Source organism: Abramis brama (genome assembly GCF_963993115.1).
Source record: "Abramis brama genome assembly, chromosome: 4".
In the NCBI taxonomy this organism is placed as follows: Eukaryota; Metazoa; Chordata; class Actinopteri; order Cypriniformes; family Leuciscidae; genus Abramis; species Abramis brama.
Window position 1 is genome coordinate 43,789,214 of NC_139966.1, and position 23,706 is coordinate 43,812,919.

The window sequence follows — 23,706 nt, forward strand, 5'->3', positions numbered from 1 at the left end:
TGAGGTAATGCAGAGTTTGATATGACTGTAACCAGGCAGACAAACACATGACAGTAACTTCAGAATTAACATCGAACATAAAAAAGGAGTTTATTTTTGCTTGGAATTTCATAATTTAGTCTTTCAAATTGACTAATGATAGGAATGTTTTTTTTGGGGGGGGGGGTTTTTTAATTGTACAAAACACAATACTATTTTCTTATTTTATAATAGCCTAGCCTACAGATTATAAAGATTTACAAATGTAGATGCAAACTTTGTGCAGCAGCCCATAATCCCATATCCTTAATCATGCTTTGCACTGAAAAACATGTCTACTCCAATACATTGTCAATAGAAAAATAAAAACTAGAAATAATTCAATACAGTCATACATAGCAGCTTATTAGTCACAAGCCTCTTTAGTCAAATCAAATATCAAAGTCAGTTCATTGTCTGCAGTGTTTTCTTGTATAAACAAAGGCTAAATGAGGCTTAAAAGACAGACTTTACTTCATTGACCTCAAAATGTACATAATGAAGTGAAATGCTTAAGAATTTATTAGAATATGCAGTTTGAATATGAACTTTATTGTTATATGAGGCTTTGGTTATGAATCTCACTCACTCTCTCTTTCTCTCAAAAATACGGCAAAGGTATCATTATTTGCATCTATTTGATTTGATCTAAATAATCATATTTTCAAAATGCATTAGAATATCAGTATAAATCTGTTCATTGTGTGAGAGAAAAACATTCAGTTAAAACAATAGCAATTAGTTGAAATTTATGAGATTGACACTATTCGGATTTATCGATGATAAACCTGGTTATTGTGTATTTAAAACACATTCGGTTTTAATATTACAGAAATCTTACCTGGTTCAATTGTGTATGACTGAGTCAAATATACATCCCATTAAATAGTTTATTTTAAAACTGCGTAATTCCAATGGATGAAAATTATATACGCAATTCAAATAAGTCTTTAAATTAGGCCTAAATATTTTTTGGAGTACGAATGTACAAGCTTACATATTGCAGATGATAAGGCTGGTTCTTTTTTCAAGGCTATTTAGAGAAAAATGTCATGCTGTCAAATAGCCTACCCATTTTTTATCTCTTTGATCTTATGGGCATTATGGGAAGAATACAGCCATCACTGACCTCAAAAGCAAAATTTTCAGGGGGGGGGGGGGAATTATTTCAAGTGTTTATTTAACCCATTATTTGATGTACGACTAAATGCCTGACGTGCGTGAACACAGGTAGTCGTGTTGGAGTCTTGACCAATTTGTGCCATAGCGCACCGCGCCGTTTGCGTCAGTGCTCAACAACTGCAGGAGTCAAACGCCCTAAACATAACAAATGAACAAGTCAGGTACTAAGGTAGGATTAAATTAACAATGGCTGATAACCTTAACTGCAGCAGCGGTAACTTATCCAGTGCGCACGAGGCACGAGGTTTATCCGATGGACACTTTGCGCTCGTGAAAGCTGCAGTTCTGGGGTCCATTTTCGTGCTGGCAACATTTAGCAATTTATTCCTTCTCCATGCCCTCTGGAAAAGACGAAAAAGACACACTCGAACTCAGCTGTTTCTTCTGCACCTGTGCCTGGCTGACCTGGTTGTCGCTTTCTTCCAAGTCCTGCCGCAGTTATCCATGGAGATTACGCACCGGTTCAAAGGCTCCGATCTGGTGTGCAGATCAGTTAAGTATCTTCAAGTGGTCGGGATGTTTGCGTCCACGTATATGATCGTGGCCATGACCATAGATCGCTATCACGCGGTCTGCAAACCCATGGTGTCGTTCTTCAGGGGGTCTTTCCGCAGGTATGTTGCCATAAGCGCCGCCTGGCTCATCTCACTGGCGTTCAGCGCTCCGCAGATGTTCATCTTCTCTCTCCAAGAAGTTGAGAAGAACGTTTTCGACTGCTGGGCGACATTTATTGAGCCCTGGGGAGGCAAAATATACATAACGTGGATCACTTTATCCGTGTTTGTTCTGCCAGCCGTAATCTTGATGTATTGTCAGATAAAGATATGCGCAGGGATCTATTTCAACATGAAGAGGAAAGCCTTGCAGGGCAGCACAGGTGACGGGCGCTCCAGCACTAAAGGGATATCAAGCGCAATGCTGAAGACTGTCAAAATGACTTTTATTATCATCCTGGTGTACACCCTCTGCTGGAGCCCATTCTTCGTGGTCCAGCTCTGGTCAGCTTGGAGTCCAAGCAGTGCACCCACGCAAGGTAAGTCAACGCTGTCCAAACGTCACTCTGAGATGCTTCTATTTTGCTTTTACATGATTTAATACAACATTTTTTAGATACAAATAATTAACATAACAGTGAGTGTAAAGTTGCATTGAAAAATTAACAAGATGACTAATTATTAAAATTGCTTTTGCTTTAAGGACAGCAGCATAAACTAAGTTTGTGTAAAACCAGTATGATTTGAGATGATCCAAAGAGCATCTTGAAAGTCAGTGAGGAACATCTGACCGTCAGTAGAGTTCATATGATCTGCTTATTTGATGAAAAAGTGCAGCATCTTAAATATTTCTTTTAAATATTATCATAAAATATTTCAACAAATATTTCACAATATTTTATTTCTACACATTTTTGACTTTTTTCCTAAAACATTTAAATAGAATACAATAGTTTTGATGTAAATTATAATAATGCCATTATGATATATGGTAATGTGATAAATAAAATACAAATGATAAGAAACAAATGCACAAATGCATTTCACAATATGCTGGAATATAACCATAACCAAAGTTATGATAACAGATGACCATTAATGACTAAATGACCATTAATGTATATGAGCCATCATATGTGCATATCTAACCATTCTGTTGTGTTAACAATCTATTTCCCCACAGCTGCAGATCTACAAGATACATAGCCATTAGTAAAACCATTCACTGGCCCACAAAGGACCCGATCAGATTAAACTGCATTATGTTTCGGTTGCCTGCAGACACCAGATGGTGCACAGAATATTTTTGCACAGAAAAGTTCCACGTTTGAACACTTCCTAGGTGCAATTTGTTATTTTTGTCTGTGATTCTTTATTTACAGTCTCATTTCTGTTCGACAGGGCCAGTGTTTGTCACTATCATGCTCCTCGCCAGTCTTAACAGCTGCACAAACCCATGGATCTACCTGTACTACAGCTAGAACCTCAGAGGCAACACGTTCTTGTTGCTGAACAGCGCATGAATATGGTGTCAGCATACACCAATTTCTCTGCCATTTTTTAATAAGTGAAGCGATTTTGGCTATGGAAAGTTGTTTCGTAATTCGGCATGGTCATTTGTTTCATTGTTGTTGTTTTTTTTTAGTTTTTTTTAAATCTACTATTGCTAAAGAGAATGAAGGAGATCTGTTCTCTTATCATTTTTAAATCTACTATTGCTAAAGAGAATGAAGGAGATCTGTTCTCTTATCATTTTTAAATCTACTATTGCTAAAGAGAATGAAGGAGATCTGTTCTCTTATCATTTTTAAATCTACTATTGCTAAAGAGAATGAAGGAGATCTGTTCTCTTATCATTTTTGCACTAAGCCGTAAAATGTAAGTAACTGTATATTCATAGAATGAGGTTTCTGACAGATGATATGGTTAATGGCACCTCATCTTTGTGCTGTAAAAATATGCCCTGTGATTTACAGGTAATGTACCAGCCTTTCTGCACTAAGTGACTCACTAACATCATAAAGTCTTGTATCAAGAAAAATGGCTCCCATTTAAAAAATCAAGGTATGATTACTGTAATTATTTCCCATGTATGTATTAAAAGATATTTAGCATTTGTGTGATTATGCAGACAAATGAGCTGCATATGTGATTGTCACTTTGATTGTATTTGGTCATATTTTTCACATCTTTTGTTTCATTTTTGAAACACTTTGTATGACCTTACTACACTGTCAGAAATAGGGGTACAGTAGGAGTCCATTTCTGTCCCCCAAGGTACAATCTACACTAACGTACCCCATAGGGCTTATTATTGGACCTCAAGGTACATACCTTTTGAGGGTCAAAAAGCATTAAAAGTTACATGTATGTACCGTTTCTTTTAAAGGTTAAGGTACAATATTGTACCCTTGAGGGTACAGCCCCAGTGACAAGCCATTGTACCCCTAAAGGTACAATTATGTACTTTATTTTCTGATAGTGTATGTAAATTAGAGATTGGCCTTTGGTCAGTGCAATTCATTTCATTGTTGTTTTCCATTCCTCAGTCATTTAAACAAAAATGCAAATGAGCTTGTGCATTAAAAATTCTATAGGATTAAAATTGTGTGACGTTTCCATTGTCACTGTGATGACCTCATATTTTCACGCACACAAATTTCTTTGTACTGCAAAGCCTGTTTTCTGTGAAAGTCACTTCACACATTTTGAAATCCGTTTGAATACCTAAATAAAGCTAAATGAAATGGGAATGTTCCTTCACAGAGAAACCCGGATTCATACAAACATCAGTCAAGATTTTCAGCGATCAGTTTCATAATCATACTTCCCTCCAGGAATTTCTCTCTTCTATTCACCTCTGTTCCCATAAATAATAGAGCAATTTTGAATATTTAATACACCTAATATAGTTCCTCACACATTTGGAGTTTAAAAGCAGACCATCTTTTGAATGAGGAATCTCTAACGGGTTTAATAATTCCAAAAATATGTATTTGTAGATATTTATTTTAATAAATAAATAAATCAGGGCCATAATTGTGCACTTATAGCATATTTAAATAAAAAAAAATCCCATTTATGCACCAAACCTTCTCCTTTCATTTGAAAAACAATGAGGTAAATTAATTCATTAAAGGGTCTTGATGGTCTTATGCTAAAATTATGATTGTAAAAACATACGTATCTAGGCCTTATTGAACTACCGAACGACACAACTAAATTTGGTTAGCCTTTTACTGCACAAACACTCCTTGGATTAAAGGCAAAATGAAAGCCTAAGGCACCTGTATCCAAGGTAGCAATTGGGAAATGGGATTAGAGCATTTTTAGAGGCAGATGAAAAACGGTGGAGACCATTGATGGTGTAAGGGGAGGCAGAAGTGAAAATAACATAGCATTATATGCCCTTCATCAAATACAATGCGGTGTAAATGATGACATTAAGGAAATGGCTTCTGAAAAAATATGAGTAATAACATAATTAAATCAGTTTTTGAAATTGAATAGACATCATATAGTACACAAAGAACAGGGGTTATGAATCTGTAAGGGTTATGTTTAGTTCTACTATTTCAATTGTGTTGAGGGTATGTTTACATGACAACGGTGTACTAAAACCGGAAAAAGTTTTTCCTTTGCCTTTGTGTACCGATGACTCCGTTGTCAAAACGATCCCCGTTCACACGGATCCACAAAAACAACTAAAAACGCTGTATTCTGCATGCCGGGCCAGTATACTCTGCGATGTCACTTCGTAAAGAATGTAGACTGAACACGTAATACGCATGCGCATGTCGTCACCGTTTTCACAAATTCACGTCTTGTTGTTTACATTGAGGCAATAACGGTATCGTTTTAAAAAACTTGCACTCTCAGGCCTCTAAAAAATGATGTTGTCGTGTAAATGAACGGCTAAAACGCATTAAAAAGTTTTACGTCTTTAGTTGAAAACGGTGTCGTGTAAATGGTCCCTTTGGTTTTGTTACTGTATGTTCTTGTTTGCCTGTGTTCACAGTGATTGTTAATTTCCATAGTTACTCATTAATTTCACACCTGTTCTTCTTTCGGTTGATTACTCTGTGTGTATTTAAGCCCTTACTTTCCTCAGTCCATTGTTCGGTGTCATTTTTAGTTTACGTGGTTGTGTGTATTTTTCTCCTAGTGATTTCCTGAGTGTTACCTTGTTGGATTTATTAAAGACTGTTTTTGTTATCTACTCCTTTGTTGTGCACTTCATTACAACCAAACAGATATGGTCTGACCTCCTAAATTAGATAACATCCTGATACATTTAAAGAACATTGCACTTGTACCTTAGATACTAAAAACACCAATGCTTAATTTACATGGCTCAAGAGTTATATTGATCAATAACATTTTACCAATACTTTTAAAACAACAGTTTTTAGAGGGCCAAATGAAATGTTGCAAAAAGTGTATTTTGTATGTAATAATGCACCATTAAAGTCGGCAAGAAACAGAAGTTGCGATAGTCTTTTCTTCCCTATTGTTACATTATGTAGGCTACGTGAAACTGCTTTTTGAACAAAAAAAAATGTAGGGAGGGAATTGATTTTGACCATCAGGAATAAAAGTGCTGCTGTAATGACTCATTTGTTTTAAGCCAACCCGGAAGTTAGCGTCACACTGGTTCCTCTGACAAAAATTAAAATATCGCAAAAAACAAGTGATTAACAAACGTTTATGATACTGACATATTTTGTCCATCAAGATAATTTTCACAAATTAACACAACTTTTATGAATTTTGGCTATCTACAATCGCCAGAAATATAAGGCTAAAAAACAATTGCCATGAAAGTTCGAGTTAATTAGTTTGCAAGAGCGCGATTACAAACACAACGAGGCTGTAAAAGCAGACTAGTAGATTAGTTTACCTGTTACAACATAGCAACATACCTGTTACCCTAGCAACATCTCTAGTCCCATTAAAGGGATAGTTCACCCAAAAATGAAAATTTTGTCATCATTTACTCACCCCCTCAAGTTGTTCCAAACATATATGAGTTTCTTTCTTCTGCTGAACACAAAAGAAGATATTATGTTGGTAAATCGAACAGTTAATGTCAGCCATTGACTTCCGTAGTATTTTCTTTTCTTTATGGAAGGCAATGGCTACCGTCAACTGTTTGATTAACAGCATTCTTTAAAATGTCTTCTTTTGTTTTCAGCAGAAGAAAGAAACTCATACAGGTTTGGAACAACTTGAGAGTGAGTAAATTATGACAACATTTTCATTTTTTGGGTGAACTATCGCTTAAAGCAGCTCGTTAGTAATTTGGATTTCGTGGTGACTTCAACAGAGTAAACGTTTAAACTGTACAGTGCTTTTCTAAGGGAGCTAATAACATAACGCTACCTTTTACTATTCAAAACCATGTTAATTACTGTGTAGGTCTCAGTCATACAAATGAATAACTATTTTTAAGCTCTCTCTAGTGTGTGAATGAACATCACTTCTATAATAATGACATGACCTCTGCCACACTGACACCATGTGGCCACGCATGCATGAAAAGAAAGACAGGTTTTATTCACGTCCTCACACTTCTATGAATCCACAGAACAATATAAATTCCTTTAAATAGCCTTTATTTATGCATGTAGTACAAAGTGTTTTCAGAATTACCCCCCCCCCCCCCCCCCCCCCCCCTATTAAAATATATAACATATATAAAAATTATATATATATATATATATATATATATATTTTTTTATATATATAAAAATATATATTTTTTATATATAAAAAAATATATAAATTAATACTAAAAAAATAATGATAAATAAATTTTAAAATACTAAAGTGATACATATGTTAAATATCCGTACAAAGCTTTCATTCTTACAGCATTACTTTTCCTTAAACTCCCGCTCCACAGACATGATCTTGGTCACAGTGCATCCATATTGCCTTATTTATGCCATTATATTGACATGGAGTATTAATAATAAATTAAGAATAAGAATAAGAGTGCTCAACCTCCATAACAGCATCTGGGATACCGTCAATTTCTGATACTGTATAGTCACCGATAGCAAACACTCATAGGGAAAGTTTAGCAAGAAAAGGGGAACAAATGGGAATATAGTTGGAACAGCAGTGGCCTTATCAGGTCCGCGAATTATGATCAAACAATTACACTTCTCACTTCATGTTTTTAAATCCTTTTTTTAGCCTGACCTAATCTCTCACGGGGTCCCTTTAGTACACAAATGACAGAAATTCAATAGAAAACAAAATAAATATATACAGTAAATATAGTGTAGCCTATAGGATATATATATATGGTGGATAGACAAATAGACAGACATAGATAAATAAAATTTATTGTTTTTTGAAGGCGGTCCTCTGTTCTCCCAGTTTGACAGCACGCAGTATCGCGGTACGCTGACCAGACCACTAAAATCCTGCTATAGAAACAGGAAGTGACGCTCTGACAAGCGTTAAATGTGCTTCGGACCTGGACCAATCGAAACGCTTGTAGTCATTCATCCCGGGAATCAGCCAATCGCGTTGCGAATCGTGGTACAGTAACTTCAGCGCTGTCAGAGAGCTCAGAAAAAGGGTCAGCTGTTCTGTGGTTGATGTAACTTTGTGACAGAGAGCATCGGGTAAGTTAAAACCAGCAGATTTCTTATATATTTAATATAGCCTACATAAAGCTGTTTAGATATGTTAGAGAATAATTATGTCCTGTTGTTGCAAGTATCTCTCAAAGAATAATGTAGCCTACTTGTAACCCAGTTTCAACATGTCAAGAAAGTACAAGGCATCTGTCTGTCTGTCTGTCTATTTATCCATCTGTCTGTCTGTCTGTCTGTCTATCTATCTATCTGTCTGTCTGTCTATTTATCCATCTATCTATCTATCTATCTATCTATCTATCTATCTATCTATCTCGTGCATAGCCTACATAGGGCCTACATACATACATTCTCATTATTCTCATACATACATTAATAGACATTATTACATAGCCACTGATGTACTACTGTGAATTTTCTTTTTTTATGACAAAAGAACAAAAGCAAATGAACTGTGATCTTGACTCTTGTTTCCTGTTAACAGTTTTGACCGCAGGCATGGCAACAGCTCAGTCAGTGTTCACTGTGGCTGTGAGCATTCTGCTCATCGCAGAGCTGATTCTGGCCGAGAAAGATTATTACGAGATCCTGGGTGTACCCAAAGACGCATCTGATCGCCAGATCAAAAAAGCCTTCCATAAATTAGCCATGCGGTATCACCCTGATAAAAACAAAACCCCTGATGCAGAGGCAAAGTTCAGAGAGATTGCTGAGGGTGAGTCAACACACCCATTCAAATTGACACAGGACACACCTTTCTGAACATTATGTTGATCAGTTGTTAAAGCTTCATATTTTTCCATTCCCAGCATATGAAACATTATCAGATGACAACCGGAGGAAGGAGTACGACCAGACGAGGAGCAGTCCGTTCTCCAGGGAGGGCCCGAGAGGAGGCGGGGATCACTTCCGTCAACATTTTAGCTTCAACTTTGACGATATATTCAGAGACTCTGACATGCATGGACACAACCCTCACATGCATAATAAAAGACATTTCGAGAGCCACTTTCAGGCCCACGAAGAAGCACATAGCAGGCACAGGAGGCACTTCCAGAACTCTTTCGGCGGTGACATGTTTGATGATATGTTTGAGAATATGGAAAGGATGTTCTCTTTTAATGGACACCAGACTCGGACTGAAAACAGGTTTCACAGTTCCAGCAGGCAGCACTGTAGGACTGTCACACAGCGAAAGGGCAACATGGTCACAACATACACCGACTGCTCCTGAGTTAATGCGCACATGGAAATGTCTTCCAGTTGTCTTGATTGAAACTTAAATGCTTTTTTGTGTTTTGGATCAGTACTGATGACCTCAAAGAAGTCTTCTGCAAGAATCACACATTACTGGACGAAACATCCTCAGTTCAGGGATCCTAAATCTGACTTTATACAAAATTCACCATTCACAACATATTAATAATGTTATCAACAGTTTTCAACATTAACACATGACGACCTGACCCATATGGAAAAAGAAATACAGTGTCAGGTATATTTTTAAATATATTTAAAAATATACAATTTTAGTATATTTACATGAACATATTTTTCATATGTTTTAGTTCATTATTTCAACATTTATTTTTGGCCCTTGAAGTACATTTTGTACTATATTTTGGCATTTATAAACTCTAAGAGTCTTTCTCTTCTTTTGTTATGAAGTCAAGATTTAGGGTCTTAAAGCATATTTCAGGGTAAAAGGCTTCCACGTTTACACCGGAGGCTTTAAAACACACAATTGTGTTTATCATGAAGTGCCGCTGTATCGCTTATTTGTGATTTTCAGCCTGTTTTAACTTATTTCTGAAGATCCTAGAACCTAGAAGCTGTTTGACACATGTACGTGATCACTAGAAAACATTCAACGTGGTCATGTCTTTGCAAGCATGTTACACAATTTGTATATCTTCCATCTCTGCTAACATGACACCAGAGCAAGTGGCTCTTTTAAGGGGGAAGTCCCTTACATGTGCAATAATTATTCAAATCTTTCTGATGGAGGGGGAATCCTGTTAGCTGTAGGGCTTTCCTGGAAAAAAAAAAAGAAAAGAAAAAAAGCAGCCATATGATCAAATGAAGAGCTGTGCCTAAAAAACGGTTACTGTTTCTCGCTTTGCTCTCATGTTAAATTTCCATGTTAATAGGAAGGTTTGAGCAATTACCTGGGGCAGTTGTACAAAAAGCCATGTACAATCAATCGTTTTCATATAAATAACCATTGAACAAAAAAACAAAAAATTGTACACTCCTTGTAGTTCCGTAAATGTGGATATATTTATTTGGCTGTCCAAACATTTTAGCCAAAGCAGCATAACACGGTCTGTCAGTAGTTTAATCTGAATACTTTTATTTCCAATAAACAATTACCTCATCAAGCTTTGTGTACTGTCAGAATGAACAGCAATATTAACAACCATATTTTTTCCTAGTTTTGAACTTTATGGAAAGTGTGTGATTGGCTGGTGTGCTAACTGCCCATGCTCAGGTTCTCTACTGTTTCACTGTAAAAAATGTTTTTAGCTTGAATATGTAATTCAAGCAAGCACATGCTTAGATACCGCATGAAATGGAACTTTTGATTCCATTATAGAGGACAACAGTGCCGTCCACTTTTTCAGTGTTTTTATTAACACTTTATTTCGATGGTCCACTTTAGACATTCTACTGACTATACTGTAAGTAACTTTGCAAGTACATCAACTAATTATTCTAACCCGAAACCTTACACCTTATTAATAAGAGTAAGTTGACATGTAGTTGCAGATTTACTTACAGTTAGTAGAATGTCTAAAGTTTTTTTTTTTTTTTTTTGATGGTCATCAAAATAAAGTGTAACAGTATTTTTTCTATACATTTTTTCCCATAGGGAATGTAAAAAAGTCAGTTAAAAGCCATGGACCAAGACAATCAGCTACGAGGTGAATCATAACACTACAAACTTTTATTTGAAGCAAATGTTTTTGAAAATCTGACAAAAAGACAAAAGGTACAAGAGTGTGTGTACTTAACAGCTTCAATGAGGGAAAAACTACAATCGCATGAAGCATTGCAAACTAAAAATGATGGGGAAATATAAAACTAGTCATGTACAAAAGTTGATTATATATATATATATATATATATATATATATATATATATATATATATATATATATATATATACGCACACACACACACACACAATTGTAATCGATATTATTCAAACCCCATTGGTTTATTGGCAAAATGTACAGCCTTTAAACTGTTTGCAATGACCGAATCAAACAAAAGTAATTGAAATAGCTCAACACAACAAATGTTTCAAGAGGTTTCCCCAAATTCAACTGAAAATGCAACTTTTAATGACTTCTGTGAGTTCGAAGTTATTCAACCCCCAGAACAGAATCCCTCACAACAGCATAAATCTGCAAAACAGTTGCTGTCTCAAGTAATCAAGGGCTTCATAAGTTGGACCAGGTGTGCTTGAGCTAGAACACATGAAATATCTGAACTGGCTAGGTTTGTTGAGTCACATTTGACTGCATGTTAGAATTATGGATAAATCAAAAGAATGGGCCAAAAATTTAAGAGAAGATATTATCGGCCTTCACAAACAAGGAACAGGATACAAAAAGATAAATGTTCAAACACTGTTGGAAGCATAGTTCGCAAGTTCAAAGTTAAAGGAACAGTGGTCACACTACCTGGACGGGGCAGAAAAAGGAAGCTATCAATGGCTGCAACCAGATTTATGAGAAGGCATGTTCAGAAAAACTCTCGAGTGACTGCAAAAGACCTGCAGCAAGACTTGGTGGCAAGTTAACAGGCACTGGGGTTTCAGCTTGCACAGTAAGGCGCGTACTAAACGCATGCCAGAACTCCAAGACGTACAACACTACTGACCCACAAGCACAAGAAAAGTCGGCTCCAATTTGCTCAAACTCATATAAATAAGCCACAGAGGTTTTGGGATTCGGTTCTGTGGAGCGATGAAACTGGAACTTTTCAGCCCAGTGGATCAGCGGTATGTCTGGAGGAAGAAGAATGAAGCATATGCTGAAAAGAACACTGTCTACAGTTAAGCATGGTGGGGCTTGGTGATGCTCTGGGGCTGCTTTGCATCCTCTGGCACTGGAAAACTGCAGCGTGTGGAAGACAAGATGGATTCATTGAAGTATCAGGAAATCCTAGGAGAAAACGTCATGCCGTCAGTGAGGAAGCTGAAGCTTGGGTGCCATTGGACCTTCCAACAGGACAATGATCCAAAGCATACTTCAAATTCCACCAAGGCTTGGTTGCAGAAGAAGTCAAGGAAGATTCTACAGTGTCCATCACAGTCACCTGACTTGAACCCCATAGAAAATCTCTGGTGGGATTTGAAGAAGGCGGTTGCAGCACACAAAACCAAGAATATTACTGAACTGGAGGCCATTGCTCATGAGGAATGGGCTAAGATTCCTCAGAAACGCTGCCAGAAGCTGGTGTCTGGTTATACATATCGTTTGCAGCAGATCATAACAGCAAAAGGGTGTTACTACTACAGTTACACTTTATTTTAAGGTGTCATTGTTACAGTGTAATTATATATTTAAGTACTCAATAATATTAAGTTATTAACTACATATACTTACTATAGGGTTAGGGTAGGATTAGGATTTGGTTGAGGGTTAGTTGCATGTAATTATGCATAATTTACTGTTATTAATATGGTAAGTACACGTAACATATGTAACAAGGACACTGTAAAATAAAGTGTTACCACTACTACTAAGTACTAAAGACGCTTGTTATGAAGGGTTTGAATAATTTTGAGACTGCAGAAGTCATTAAAAGTTGAATTTTTAATTGAATTTGGGGAAACTAATTGAAACATTTGTTGTGTTCAATTACTTCTGATTTGTTCGTTGCAAACAGCTGAAAGTCTGTACATTTTGACAATAAACCTGATTTGCAATGGGGGTTGAATAATTTCAATTGCAACTGTGTGTGGCTATTTTGGCACATGTTGCTTTTTTGATTCTCTGATTGGTGTAATATACTGTACAGCATTGTGGGTACAGTATGTATGTTTTTCACCTGGAATTCCGCTGTTAAACACACACACAAAAAAAAAGCAAATATCATGGATTAACAGCCTCGTAGCTCAAAGAAAGTCATTCAAAATCAAGTTATCATTCAAAATCAATTTCATGACAGGGGGTTTTCATAGTGATGCCATAGATGAACGATTTCGGGTTCTCCTCTCCTAGTGAGCAGTTCTTAACAATTTTTTCTTATTGTGAAGAACATTTTGATTTTCCACCATTAAAAAAACTTTTGCCCAATGGAAAGGTTCTGTGGATGTTAAAGGTTTTTCACTGAACCATATACCAATGAAGAACATTTATTTTTAAGAGTGAATACCCATTTGCAGGACAATGTTCCAAATGCTAATACCACGCAGTCCAGAAAATTTGTTACAATGCTTATTTGTCTCAGAATTTGGTTTGTCCCTCTTTTGCTTTAATGACAGCAGCATGAACTCAACAAGTTTGTATAAAACCTGATTATCATTTTTTCCACCATGATTTGAAATGATCCAAAAAGCATCTTAAGCTACATCGGAAGAACATCTGATCGTCATAATAAATGTGTCAAAAATGTGCTTATTTCATTAGTGACCAAGAAATAGTTCAGATGTTTCCTTCATTTTTACAAAATGTATGGGGAAATTGTACCTTCAAAAGATTATGCTGCAGACAATGTGGTGAATTCAACAGCAGTGTCTCACTGAAGTGTGATGGGATAACAGGAAGTACCTTATCAGGAAGACTCCCAAAGATGCACTTGACAAAAGAACAGGTGAGGTATTTATTCACAAATCTGGAAAACAAGAAACAGATGTCAACAATCAGCAGAAGAACAGGATGTTATCAGCACAAGGTTATTTTAGAATGAAAAAGTCCTCACATCAGTCCTTCAAGCACGGCTCCAGATGCACAACAACATCTGAAGATGGTACATAATAACACAGATTATTGTAGCTTTGTTCAGTCCTACACTTGGGACCCCTCAACACAGCACACAATTAAGAGTCCGAAATATGAAAAAGACAGTATATTATGGCATCAAACTCAATATTAAACTCAATATTATTAATATATTCATATTAATAATATCAAAAGGTTTTGCAGCATAGATGTACCCTTAGCTGACTATGATATCTTACAATGCTGTTCAGTTTAAGCGACATGGGAGGACAGGCTATATGAAATGAAATATGCTGTTTATTGTCCACCCCTGGAAAAAAAACAAGGAACTGGAAAAAAACCCAAGAGGAAAAAAACATTGTCAGATAATGTTGGTGTGTTCTAGTTATGGAATTCTGTGGCAGTTGATGGGGAAAAGCTTATCAGAATATCATGGGCAAACATTTTAAAGCACAGTATATTACAATATAATAGCTTTATAGCTTTACAATATGGCATAAAAAATATTTACATATTTTAGCTGATTTGCTTTTGTAATCTAAACAATTAATTAATACAAATTAATAAAAATGTTTTAGCTGCTCTTAAAGTTGAAAGGAATACAACACATTTGCTTTTGTTATCAAAACAAATAATATAACCTAATAGAAAATAAGCAAATACAAATAAAATAAATAAATAAATAAATGTTTTATCCACTCTTACGGTTAAAAGGAATACAACTAATTTGCTTTTGTAATCAAAGCAAGCAAAGAAAGTAAAAGCATGACTCAGTTAAGGTTTGGGTCTGCTGTTATACTGTATATTCGAATAGAAGAGTACAAAAGGTTTGCCACAAAAGTCAGCCATTAAATATATATAGTAAACAGGCCAGGCTTAACAAGAACAGTTTCAGCAGTATTGTTTTCTTCCCCAGAATTGGTAAACCATGTTATGCATAGCTAACTTCAACAGACGGCTGGAGTGATCTGTTTACCTGTGCAGGCACTTTGGGAACTTATTTTGATTGGGTGCCAGTAAATAAAGAAGTAGAATAGGAGCTATGTTGTGGTTATACTGCCCTTCCCTCATTGGGTTTGGTATTAATGGTCCTTTTGAATAGGGTTTGAAGAGAAGGGGAAGGAAAGCAGCTCTTTGTTTGAAAAGATAAAGCCCTCGCTACTGCTTTGCCAGAAAATGTAAATACTTCGGCAGGCGTGAGGCGCATACATAAATTCATAAACCAATGGAAAAATCCACAGAACCATTTAGAGAGAGAGAGAGAGAGAGAGAGAGAGAGAAGAATCCAAAACATAGTTTAATTTTGGTTGTAGATTCTTTTTTATAACTACATTCATCCATTCAATCATCATTTAACATTTTTTATTGTTAAGTGCTCATTTATTGCATTACAAATAATGAAAATATTTAAAATGACAAACAGAGAAATGACTCCTTGATACTATGGTGACACTATGCAAAACAGATTACCTTGCAAATTTAATTACCTTGTGAGTCCCAGTGGAGGAAAGGTTTACATACCCTTCAAGCACAGTCTCCCACATTTTATCATCCACAGCAGACAGGAAACAATTCCACACTTTACCACAGATGTTCCAGAACAGTTAAACCCTGTCAACAGAAAAAAACAGTTGCACAATATATATATATATATATATATATATATATATAAATGAATGAATGAATGAATGAATTTTGTTCAGTAAGAATGACAGTAAAAATGACAGTAAAGACATTTGTAATGTTACCAAAAACTCTATTTCAAATAAATGCTGTTTCTTAACTTTCTATTCGTCAAGGAATCCTGAAAAAATGCATCACAGTTTACATAAAAATATTAAGCAGCTTTTCAATGACACTAATAACACATGTTTCTTGAGCAGCAAATTTCTGGAGGATCATGTGACACTGAAGACAGCTTTGCTATCACAGGGATAAATTTAAACATATATTGAAATAGAAAACAGTTATTTTTCAATTGTAATTATATTTCACAATATTACTGTTTTATTGTATTTTTTATCAAATAAATGTAGCCTTGGTAAGTAATCTTTTGAACAATAGTATACAGTATTTTGGGGTTTAGTGACAATAAGTTTGTTACATTATTTTTACCTTTGTATATTAGTAAAACTTCTGATGGTAAAAGTTGTTAGAAGATGTGCAAGTTGTGACTGATGTTTTGTTACTTTGATTTGAATCACTCACGTAACCTACATTAGTGAAAGTCTGACTAACTCATACTATTCGTCTTTATTGATATAGCTAAGTTATAAGCAAAAGTTACTTTCCAAAGCCCATTTTTACTCATGATTGGTGCTTGACAAGTGTTAATTTTGGAGGTGCACATGCATGCTGTCAGCTGGTCAGGCAGGAAGACCAGATTTAAAAACTAAAACTAAAAACAACCTTAGGCTGGTTTAAGCATTTTTCTTTTTCAGCATAATTCACATTACAATACACTTACAAAACAGTGCACCTAAGTATTCATATTCAAATGTTTGACTTTATCTTGAGGGCTTCAATGAATGTTAAGTGAAAAGACACAACAAAGATAACAGACAATGTTATTGTAAGTAACAGCAGAAATCATTTGCCTGCTGGTGAATTATAGTATAGCTGATTAACTATTATCAGGGAGTTGTTTACACAGTTTGGGGCTATACATTTTTTCACAGAACACTTTTCTAGCATATTGATTATGCACCAGATCACAGCGGTATAATCTCAGTCGACTGAAGTCTCATAAAATGTATCTGGATCTTTTATCAGTGAGCCTCTTTACTTTCATTCTCTGCACACCTGAAAGGGGAACTTCAGGAGCCAGTCAGTTGATATTTAAAACTTGTGTCATGAGAATGTGCAATGCATTAACTGTTGTTTTATGAGCTTAGAACAATATGCACGGCAAAAAAAGAACGAAATGTATTAAAATGGGACTGACGGTTTGCCAGTTTGTGGCACAGATAAACAAAGTGTGTACTGGAAGTGTGTACTCAAGATTTACATTAGTCAAGACTCTCTTTGCCTGTATAGTTGACAATTGCACTAATATGAATGTGAATTGAATGGAAGAAGGAAATGATTATCTTTAGCATGTGTGTAGGATTGCTTTGTAAGAAATGATAGTTTTTGCTAATATTTATTCACTTTTTATTAATAAAACAGAAATGCATAAAAAGAACATAAAAATCAATATTTCTGTCACACAATTTCTTGAAGTGTCCCACCTCGGGTGCAATTTCCCAACATTCCCCAGCTTTTGTCTTGCAGTGATTATCAGAGCAGTTATTGTTTGGTGCTTCTCGATACTTTTTTACAGGACCAATAAAACACAGTGCCGTTGACAGCTTCTAACCTGAAATGCAAATGTTTTCACAAAGGAGAAGGAATCCTGGATAAACTAGTGGTTAGTAACTCTTTCTCTCTTTCTTTCTCTCTCTCTCTCTCTCTCTCTCTCTCTCTCTATCTTTTTTTTTCATGGATGGAGATATGGAGTTTGTAGAATAGAGGGACTATGAGTTTGTGTGTCTTCATTTCCAAAAAGAGAAGTAGAGTATCATTGACTGCTCCATGCTATGTTGACGTGGCAAATTTAAATGGACCCATGTATATAACAGGCCACATTGGTTAGTTGGACAGTAAAACAGAAGTCCTTCTACAATATATCTGTCCACTTATAATCACAGAGACATAGAGGACTTTTCCAGTTCAACACAGTTGAGATCTACATAGATGAAGTGTTAGGTTTTCCAAGGCCAGAATGGTGAGTTCTTTGACTCAGGTGTGTACCAGTGTAATTATAAATTGTTTTATGTAGTATTTATTTGCTTGATTATTTAAAACTTGTTGATCCATACATTATTTTATACTTTTATTATACCATATAAAGGCTATTTAAGCTATTTATTATGTATTATTTACATATTTGATGTGAAGACAGAACCCTAATACAAACATTATTTAATATGCATGAAATTCTGAATTATGCCTCTCTTTTTTTTTTAACAGGGGTCTCTTGAAAATGACATCAATCAAGATTTTCAAGATGCCATTGATGTAATTCAGCGTCATTCTCAGACACGGCACTATGACACAGGTATTTATATAATATAATATGATAAAAATATACCATTAATAAAAATGTAATATAAGTATATTATATAATATTATCAAGTATAAAATATTAGTAGTATAAACTATTATGATGATGATGATTGTTATTATTTTCATTCATTCTCTGCTGATTGGCTCTTTCAGAAAATAAATCCTACGAGAATTTGGAAAGTCAACAGTCTTCTGTGAGACATGCCATCTCTTACTATCAGTTCACACCTCATTTTGAGCCTCCAGGGTCAATGTATGACTGGAATGAATCCTCAGTAGGTTTACAATTCATTGAATTTTTCACTTTCATGGTTTCAGCTGTTAGGTTGTGATGCTTTCACCTGTGTTTTGTGACTAGAAAAGCTTCTCTCTGTATCTACAGTCATGGTCTCACATTGTGCCAGATGTGTCCCTGGGGCCACTGTGTTCTGCTGAGCCTTCGGTATTTTACTCAAACTTACCACAGCGCCACGGAAAAGGTACAACATTACAACAATTGTTTTTGTGTGTTTAAAAATGTGATATTGCAATATGTAGGAAAGCATGTGCTGATGCTAAAAGGATGTTTTTGATTTTTCTCTCTAACTGCATAGCAATAACTATAGGCCTACTGCAAAAGTAAAATCACGTAAACTCAACTGAAAGTTTTCAGGAATCATGATCTAATCAATAAAAGTAGACACAAACATACTTGTGCATATCCTAAAACTGACTACAGCATTTTAATGGTTTTACAATTTTCAACAAAGTTGAGTTCATCATAATACAGAAGTGCTAAATGCATTGTGCAATTCTCTTCCTCATTAGGTCGTAAGAAGTTACGGTTATACGAATATCTGCACGAGGCTCTTCACGACGACAACATGGGTGACTCCATTCAGTGGACGGACCGAGGTAGCGGCATCTTCCATTTCATCTCAAAAAATAAAGAGAAACTGGCCGAGTGCTGGGGTCAACGAAAGGGCAACCGCAAGACCATGACCTACCAGAAAATGGCACGCGCTCTCCGCAACTATAGCCGCACGGGCGAGATTGTGAAGGTGCGTCGCAAGCTCACCTATCAGTTTAATCCAGCTATACTGCAGCGACTGAGCTCACTATCAGGCTACAGCTCGGGCCCTTCGTCCAGAGACATGGCCCTTCATCAGCAAGGCTCTGCTGAGCACGTGTACTACAGCTCTCCTCTCCCGGACTGTCATTACTGGTACGGCCAATACTCTTACCAGGGCGAGTATGATCTTGCTACTGTACTGACAGTGCATGAGGATCCCAAAATAGGCGTTTCAGTATAGTGATTCTCAAAAGAGCTGATTCCTAACATTCCATAAATTCAAAACTTTACTATCTCTATTATAAGATTGGAGATGCTTTGAAATAAACCTTGACTTTGTAAAATGTATAGAAGAATAAAGCTGTTTTCCTAGTGCATTAGAAATGTGTGAATGCTTGTAAATGTAGGATGTTAACATAATGTTCAAAAGTTTAGTCACTATGGATTTTTTGTTTTGTTTTGTTTTAAAGGAAATTAATACTTTTATTCAGCAAGGATGCATTAAATTGATTAAAAGTCACAGTAAAGACAATTATAAAGTTGCAAAACGTTTCTATTTCAAATAAATGCTGCTCCTTTGAATTTTTTATTCATCAGAATCCTGAAAAAAAAGGTATCGCTGTTTCCACAAAAATATCAAGCAGCACAACTGTTTTAAACATTTATAATAATAAGAAAATGAGCACCAAATCAGCATACTGTATTAAGATTGATTTCTGAAGGATCATGGGACACTGAAGACTGAAGTAATGGTGCTGATAATTCAGCTTTGCATCACAGGAATAAATTACATTTTAAAGTATATTCAAATAGAAAACAGTTCATTGGTAATATTTCATAATATTACTGTTTTTACGCTATTTTTATTTTTTAAATTTTCAAAAAAATTCAAATTCTTAAAGTAAATAGAAGAAAAATATGCATTATTACTCTGTTAGGACGCCTGTGTGAACTTCATAAATCAATTAAAAAAATCACCTTAGGCAAAAATGGTTCAGAAAGGTTATTTTGATATTTTGTATGCAATTTAATAACATTCTTACATTATCAAGTGTCTAAAAGAGTCCACATGCTTTTCCGGACCACTGTTTATCTACTGTTCTACTTCTATAAAGATCTATCTTCATATTTATATCTGCTTTTTTCAACTTGTTTACGTAAGATCATTTGTTTTTGTGCTCAAATAAAGTTTGCCATTTAACTTGATTTGTTTATTAAACTCTCCACTGTATGTACACTGTATAGCCCGCTGTATAAACGTCTGCGCTGATTTCTTTGCAAATGCATTGGGCCAAGCTTATCTTATTTCACAGCGAGAAGATTGTTTGTGACTGCTTTGTGTGTCATATTACAAACCGATCTCAAATCACCTTCCTCTTTGTAAGATAGCAATCAAACACTAATGCAGTGCTGCTGTATAATTTTCATACTGGACAATAAACACTTGTCTCATAACAATTGCGCTCTTTCAGACTGTATGATTGAAGTTTTAACCATTACATTTCTCTCATCTATGTTGCTTTCATATTTTGTTCATGAATTCAAATTTCTCGATCATTTCAGCACAAATGAATGTGTGTTTTAATGTGGAGCCTGTGTGCCATTGTTAGCTGGTTGTGGTTGTTATCTCTAAGAGTGAAGAGGATGTGGTTACTGGTTCCATAAAGGTGGATGCTAGAGATGTGTGTTAGATGGAGATCAGGTTGTGTGTGTGTGTGTGTGTGTGTGTGTTTGGGCCGAAAGAAACTGTGGTTTTGGGTCAAAAGATGGATGGTTATTTATGTACGGTCGTAGATCATTCCAGAGAGGCCTGTTCACTCCCCCGGCCCCTTGTTACTGATAAAAACGAGTCTGTGCCATTTCAACGAGAGAGTTTTGTTTGTAAAGCACACTTATAGTAGCAAATCTGTATTTTTTTTACTTATTGGTTATTCATTAATACAACAACACTTGAAACAGCAATACTTTCAATAAGGATCACATCCGTAACACTAACATGGTAAGAACTGATATGTTTTATAGTTTTGTTGTATTGTTTTTATTCTACAGTGGAGCCAAAACATATTTGAACAATTGTAAATGTTTCAATGTCATTATATATATTATATCTAACCAAATATGTTTCGGGGGCCCACTTGTGTATGGGAAAAAAAATCTTTATTTCTTACCAGTACAGTCCGCAGGAATATCAAACTGATTTGGAGGTGATTCTGGAATTTCTTGAGGAGCACTACAGACAGGAATCTCGAAGAAAAGCCCTATGGAACAGTAAGAAAAAAGCTTAAAAGCAGAGTTTACCCAAAAATGAAAATTCTGTCATAATTTACACACACTCATGTCATTCCAAGCCTGTATGCCTTTCTTTCCTCTGCGGAACACAAAAGATCATATTTTGAAGAATTTTAACTTTTTTTTCCCCATCCATGCAATGAAAGTCAACCCTTGTAAAAAAGCACTTAATTGTTTTGAATGTGCATGTAGTGTAGTATATTTATATATATATATATATATAAAACTGTACTTGCAGACAATGTAATATTAATGAAACAAATGGCCACTTAAGTGTACTTAACACACTGTTTCTTAACACATAACAACAATTTCTAATACATTTATTCTGATGCGTTGACCAACATACTACCATGTACTTGATCATTACAAATGTGTAATTACAAACATTTTGAATACATGACATACAAGTTTCAATAGAAATTACATTAAAGTATATTTTAGTTTATCAATGTGTGTCATATAACAAAATAATATAAATGTAATATAAATACATTTTATTGCAGTTAACATACAATTAAGTGTGAAAACATTGCATTCAGTTTGGACTTAAGTATTTCCTTTATATATTAAGTATGTACGCTTATTCTTAAGTGCATTCTTATTATTTAATGACAAAGTGTACTTCTTTTTCACAAGGTAATGGAGTAAAAAAAAACTATTTGCATGGACAAAAAAAACTAAAAAACACTGACATTAGTAGTAAGGACGGCCTTTTTAGGGTTTATCACGACTAACTTTTTTTTGTAATGCAATGGCAGTGAGTGATCTCTGTGCCATGTCAACTGATGAAGTTATGAACACGTTTGAAGAGAAGCTACCTGGTGAGGAGCAATTCAGCAATGTGTTAGAGCAAGACAAGTCCCAGCTGCAGTTTTCTGAGCAGGTGAACTATTCAGTTCAACATGTCGTGTCATTCTTGCACTCATTCTTTTCTACTTTAAAACCAAGAGCTTTTGTCAAATGAATAGGTCATGGGATCTCTGGCCAAAGCAAACGGATCTGACTCATATACAGACTGCGGGATAAATTGCAACGGCACCACCGTAGTCGATCAGTCTTCGGTCCTTCACAATGCACCCGACGGGCGAGTGTTAAATGCCCTAAACGGACCAGAGAGACCTTTAACTCCGAATACAACACCTGAAAAGTGTGCCGAATCATTACCCAGCATTACACCTGCAGAGAAAGGTCAGTTCTGCTTTTGTGGTTTATTTAGATGCTATCTCAAAGGTGAGGAATAACCTAGGGGAACTGCAGCTCGGGAGCGGCTCGTCCTACCCATAACTGCCAAATAGAATCTCAGTTCTCTCTAATTTTCTCTGGTCTTGTGTACACCACTGATGCTTTAGAGATGCTTATCTTAATTACGCCTATCATAATACAAGCCTGTTTTATGGGAAATAGTTTCCATAGGCCTTTGCCCACCCCTTGCACACACATAAACGCTTTTTGACCACAATTGTCTCTATGATTGCAGGGAAAAAGCTACGTCTTTTCCACTTCCTGTTTGAGATGCTAGAGGACCCAGGCATGGCCCACTGCGTGTCCTGGGTGCCGGCGTCAGCCGGCGTCTTTCGCTTTTCTGCAAGGCACAAGGAGCGTGTGGCAGAGCTGTGGGGCCAGAGGAAGGCGAACAGAATGCCCATGACCTACCAGAAAATGTCCCGTGCCCTACGCAATTACGCCCGCTCGGGGGAGATCATTAAAGTGAAAAAGAAACTGACTTACCAGTTCAGTGTTGCTACCCTCTCTAATTTACGGAATCAATATGGTATAAAAAAAGCATCGAAATGAGAGCTGAATGATTGTCTCCAGTGTGTTAAGGTCATTATTTGTTGCTCTCATGATATCTTAATTGCCTTGGTAACAGGAGAAGGGTAAAATTAGTTTCTCATTTTTTTTCTTGCTCAGTTATGTTTCATAAGAAGGTGATAAATATGGTGTTTTGTATAACAGACTCTTAAGCAAATTATTGACTTTTTGCTGTTCTTTGCATA

The 23,706-nt window shown here is 35.8% G+C and overlaps 4 protein-coding genes across 6 annotated transcripts; all 4 read left to right on the top strand.

Annotated features, from left to right (window-relative positions):
• The first annotated feature begins 1,280 nt into the window (after nucleotides 1-1,280).
• Nucleotides 1,281-3,298, top strand: avpr2l (arginine vasopressin receptor 2, like). The gene is made up of 2 exons (XM_084111795.1): nucleotides 1,281-2,233; nucleotides 3,096-3,298. The coding sequence occupies exons 1-2, from the start codon at nucleotides 1,387-1,389 to the stop codon at nucleotides 3,173-3,175; spliced, it is 927 nt and encodes a 308-aa protein (XP_083967921.1). The 5' UTR covers nucleotides 1,281-1,386; the 3' UTR covers nucleotides 3,176-3,298.
• Nucleotides 3,299-8,214: 4,916 nt separating this feature from the next.
• dnajb9b (DnaJ heat shock protein family (Hsp40) member B9b) lies at nucleotides 8,215-10,686 on the top strand. The gene is made up of 3 exons (XM_084111801.1): nucleotides 8,215-8,332; nucleotides 8,790-9,020; nucleotides 9,115-10,686. The coding sequence occupies exons 2-3, from the start codon at nucleotides 8,804-8,806 to the stop codon at nucleotides 9,537-9,539; spliced, it is 642 nt and encodes a 213-aa protein (XP_083967927.1). The 5' UTR covers nucleotides 8,215-8,332; nucleotides 8,790-8,803; the 3' UTR covers nucleotides 9,540-10,686.
• Nucleotides 10,687-17,896: 7,210 nt separating this feature from the next.
• On the top strand, nucleotides 17,897-20,870 carry spic (Spi-C transcription factor (Spi-1/PU.1 related)). Of its 2 annotated transcripts, none has more exons than XM_084111798.1 (5): nucleotides 17,897-18,025; nucleotides 18,271-18,358; nucleotides 18,520-18,641; nucleotides 18,749-18,845; nucleotides 19,174-20,870. In XM_084111798.1, the coding sequence occupies exons 1-5, from the start codon at nucleotides 18,023-18,025 to the stop codon at nucleotides 19,656-19,658; spliced, it is 795 nt and encodes a 264-aa protein (XP_083967924.1). In that variant the 5' UTR covers nucleotides 17,897-18,022; the 3' UTR covers nucleotides 19,659-20,870. The 2 variants fall into 2 exon arrangements, with proteins under 2 accessions (XP_083967924.1, XP_083967923.1); XM_084111797.1 differs by having other exon boundaries at nucleotides 17,900-18,043.
• A 415-nt stretch (nucleotides 20,871-21,285) lies between these two features.
• On the top strand, nucleotides 21,286-23,646 carry spi2 (Spi-2 proto-oncogene). 2 transcript variants are annotated; one of them, XM_084111799.1, is made up of 5 exons: nucleotides 21,286-21,416; nucleotides 21,589-21,685; nucleotides 22,468-22,592; nucleotides 22,678-22,897; nucleotides 23,187-23,646. In XM_084111799.1, the coding sequence occupies exons 1-5, from the start codon at nucleotides 21,414-21,416 to the stop codon at nucleotides 23,501-23,503; spliced, it is 762 nt and encodes a 253-aa protein (XP_083967925.1). In that variant the 5' UTR covers nucleotides 21,286-21,413; the 3' UTR covers nucleotides 23,504-23,646. The 2 variants fall into 2 exon arrangements, with proteins under 2 accessions (XP_083967925.1, XP_083967926.1); XM_084111800.1 differs by having other exon boundaries at nucleotides 21,288-21,416; nucleotides 21,594-21,685.
• The last annotated feature ends 60 nt before the right edge of the window (nucleotides 23,647-23,706 follow it).